Raw genomic sequence first — 3,425 nt, 5'->3', positions numbered from 1 at the left:
ATTCTGAGTCCCCGGGTAAAGCCAAAGCCAGTATGGCTGGGGACTTTCCACCCTACCTAAGGGGTAAGTCACCCTCTGTAAATAGCGTGGTTTGTATTTCGGTTACGGAACAAATGACAAATTCGAAGATAATTTGTATTTTTCCTAACCATACAAACCTTAGCTATTTACACATATTTGCCCGCCAGCCCTGTCCCCCAAGACAAGTCCTACCTCTAAGTGAAAGTGAGCATTCATCTGTGTGAGGGGGAGGAGGGGTAGCTAGCTACCACTCCCCTACCCCCCCGCTAACTAGCGCGGGGGTAATACACCCTCGTTAAATTCTAATGGCTCGCCATTTCAGCTGCGCTAAAAGGTAAACCCTCTGTAAATAGCTAAGGTTTGTATGGTTAGGAAAAATACAAATTATCTTCGAATTTGTCATTTTTCGCTCAAAATCCGTTTACAGTATTGCAACTTGAACTTACAGGTATTGTATTGTGCTTAGATTGTTGAGTGTATGTGTTTTTATGGTAAATTCAGACTTAATTACACCATGGGATACATAGGGCCCCAACGAACTCATGTCATATGTCGCTTTCCCATGTCATCTCTCAGACAATGTAAAGTCATCTCTCAGACAATGTAAAGTAAAAGTTCTGAGTCTCCTTTTATATGCTCAGTTCTGTACTAAAAAATTGCTAATTGCTTACTGAAATTATTGACAAGGTAGTTTAGAATACAGTATTATTTATGTTTGGAGAGTACTAAGCTCATATATGTACAGTATGGATAATTTGCCAGTCAGGGTTATTAGTGGTTTTGGGCTTCTATGTTGGCGTTCATAATTTTTTTTTTTTTTTAACAAATTTTACTCGCATATAACATCAAAGGATGGTTAAAGATAGATTATCCACATTTGGGCTTTTGTTGCACTATCGTGTCAGACAAGAGACTTGAATTTTCCAGGGATATAAAACACTCCTACAGTAATTGACTTGAGGCTTGGTAGGCAAATCACAATGCTGTTACTGTATATCTCAGAATATTAGCCTTTTTGGTTCCAGTCAGGTTTGGTTGGTAAATCTTGATTTACACGACTTAAAAGGTTGTTACTTTTATGCCTTCTGTCTAATTTAAATGAGAGTAAATACTTGTATTTAATTGATAAAATTAATTATGTTAATTGATTATTAAGTTGAAAGTTTTCATTTGGAATCTGGTTGAAAAGATATTGATGATGATAATTATGTCGGCCTGCTTAGGTTATCGCTGTTAGTGAAGTTCCCATACCATCAAAATAATGATCGATTTAAAGGGATATGTGACTTCAATTTCTCGTATTCTCATCCCACTAGGCAAAGACTAAGCATGGAGTTTATCGCACCCAGAAAAGTCTTAGAAACAGAAAAAAATGTATGAATGTCCTCTGCATTTTATTGCATGAAGGTTATTGTTTATTGTTATAACTACTACTCACTCGTTATGACCATTCAACTAAAAGTATTTTAACCATTGTAGTTTATCAGAATTTTCTTCTGTATTCGAGTTTATATTTAAAACTAGTTGTATAGTATAGTGAATTTTTTTTTGGAGCAAGAATGAAAATACTTCTTTATAAATATTTTTATTAAATTATTTTTTAACACAAATCAAGAATAAATACTTTGAGGTACATAAATAAACAATGCGTCCTTCTTTAACTTAATGCCAACAATTTGTTGGTAAGTATCACAAGATTCTATGAGTTTAGATGATAGTGAGATGATGGTGATGATGAAGAAGATAAGAGGCTGGGGTGGACAAAATTAATCACATATATAAGGTGGTAATCACAACAGCTGCCATTAATGATGCTGTGTACGAAACGGCAGAGGCGCTGTCAGTGACAGACGTCTCTGTGGTTACACTTGATGGAAGGCCAGTTGTTGTCTGTACGCTTGCAGCTGTGGTGATGACTGAATTTCCGACGTCATTACAGGAGTCTGTAAAAGCAATGAGGTCGATTCCATTCAGGCAAACTCCCTTCTCAATTATTTCTTTCTCCAGGGTGTTAGGCCTGTTCACCACCCACCCAGTGTTGTCGCAGGTACAACCGAACTGGTTCTCTTCGACGGCAAAGACGACCAAGTTGTTGGAAACCAAGAAGGACTGGTCAAAGACATTAATAAAGGTGTTGTTTGCCAGTGCAAGGAATGCTTGGTAGGATGCTCCATCTTTCCCCCTGAGACCTTTGAGGGCCCAACTGCTCAGGTTGTCTATGGTGTTACCAACAATAAGGGCTGCACTGATTTCACACTCATTGTACAGCTCCATGTCGAAGGCCTCCGATTCGACAGTAAGGATGTGGTTGCCTCCGACGATCAGGAAACCAAGAGTCTCGGTGCTTATAGCTCCAGAATTGATAGTGATGATATTGTTCTTGTAAAGCGTGAATCGGGTGCCATATTCTGGTAGAGAGACGTTGCCGAAAGACGAGAGCTCTCGCCCCATGATGGCATCGATCATCTCCTTTGGTTCTTCCATTGACCGTCCTACACTCCCACATCTCTCTCGGGCAGCCTCCTGTGATGGCTTTAAAGAAATGGCACCAGAGTCAAAGCTGCCTATGAAACTGTAACCGAAGGCTAGGTCTTCAAGAGCGGGCAAATTGTTGAAGGCGTGATCTTTAATCATGGTAATGGTGCTGTTAGCAACTTCGACAAGCTGTAGCTCGCTCAGGTTGCTGAAAGCATCGGAATTGATGACGTCGACGGTGCTCCTGATAAGACGTACTTCCTTTAGGTGCCCCATTCCTCGAAAGGCGTGCTCTGGGAGTTCTGTGATGTTACAGTCGACGAATTCGAGAACTCTGATGCTGGGAGTCCAAGGTTCCTTTGTGACATTTGGGGTGATGTGTACTAGAGCTCCTACCAAGACCAGCTTATCGGGGGCCACTTTAGATTCTAGCTCGGACCACGTGAGTTCGAGGGCCTTCTCGGAGCACCCAGTCTGGTCAATTGTGAGCTTGTTGATTTTGTAAGAAATCTGAAACAAATCAGTGTATAACAATGAGAATAGAGATATATGATATTGTTGATGATATGTAGATAATATATAATGATAGTGAAATGGTGTTGAAACATCAGTGGTCAATATCAAATACACCTAATGTTCAATATCAGTTCTGTTTTATACAAGTTGAAGTAATACATAGATAATGATCATAAAAATAGTCTATAAAACATTGATGACATCTGTAGCACAGTATCGTTAAAAATAGTGACATTAGAATTTTTCAGTACGTTATTGCAAGGCTGTGTAAAATTGAAAGGATATAATGTTATGGGTAAAGAAGACAGTGTTGTAATATTAATATAGCTCAAGTGAGTAAGCAAGTACATGAGTCATATCGGAACATGACACTGAATTTAATTAAACAGTTCTAGAAATCAGCATACTGTCGT

The 3,425-nt window shown here is 39.1% G+C and overlaps 1 protein-coding gene across 1 annotated transcript in view; it reads right to left on the bottom strand.

The window, feature by feature from the left end:
• Positions 1-1,640: 1,640 nt before the first annotated feature.
• LOC137658316 (leucine-rich repeat and immunoglobulin-like domain-containing nogo receptor-interacting protein 3) overlaps positions 1,641-3,425 on the bottom strand; it is a 2,754-nt gene continuing 969 nt past the window's right edge. The window contains exon 2 of the mRNA XM_068392985.1: positions 1,641-3,006. Within this exon, the coding sequence (XP_068249086.1) occupies positions 1,792-3,006 (1,215 nt within the window). The 3' untranslated portion in view covers positions 1,641-1,791. The remainder of the gene's footprint in view (positions 3,007-3,425) is intronic.

This window comes from Palaemon carinicauda, chromosome 19 (genome assembly GCF_036898095.1).
Source record: "Palaemon carinicauda isolate YSFRI2023 chromosome 19, ASM3689809v2, whole genome shotgun sequence".
NCBI lineage: Eukaryota > Metazoa > Arthropoda > Malacostraca > Decapoda > Palaemonidae > Palaemon > Palaemon carinicauda.
This window is presented reverse-complemented; position numbering and strand designations above follow the sequence as displayed.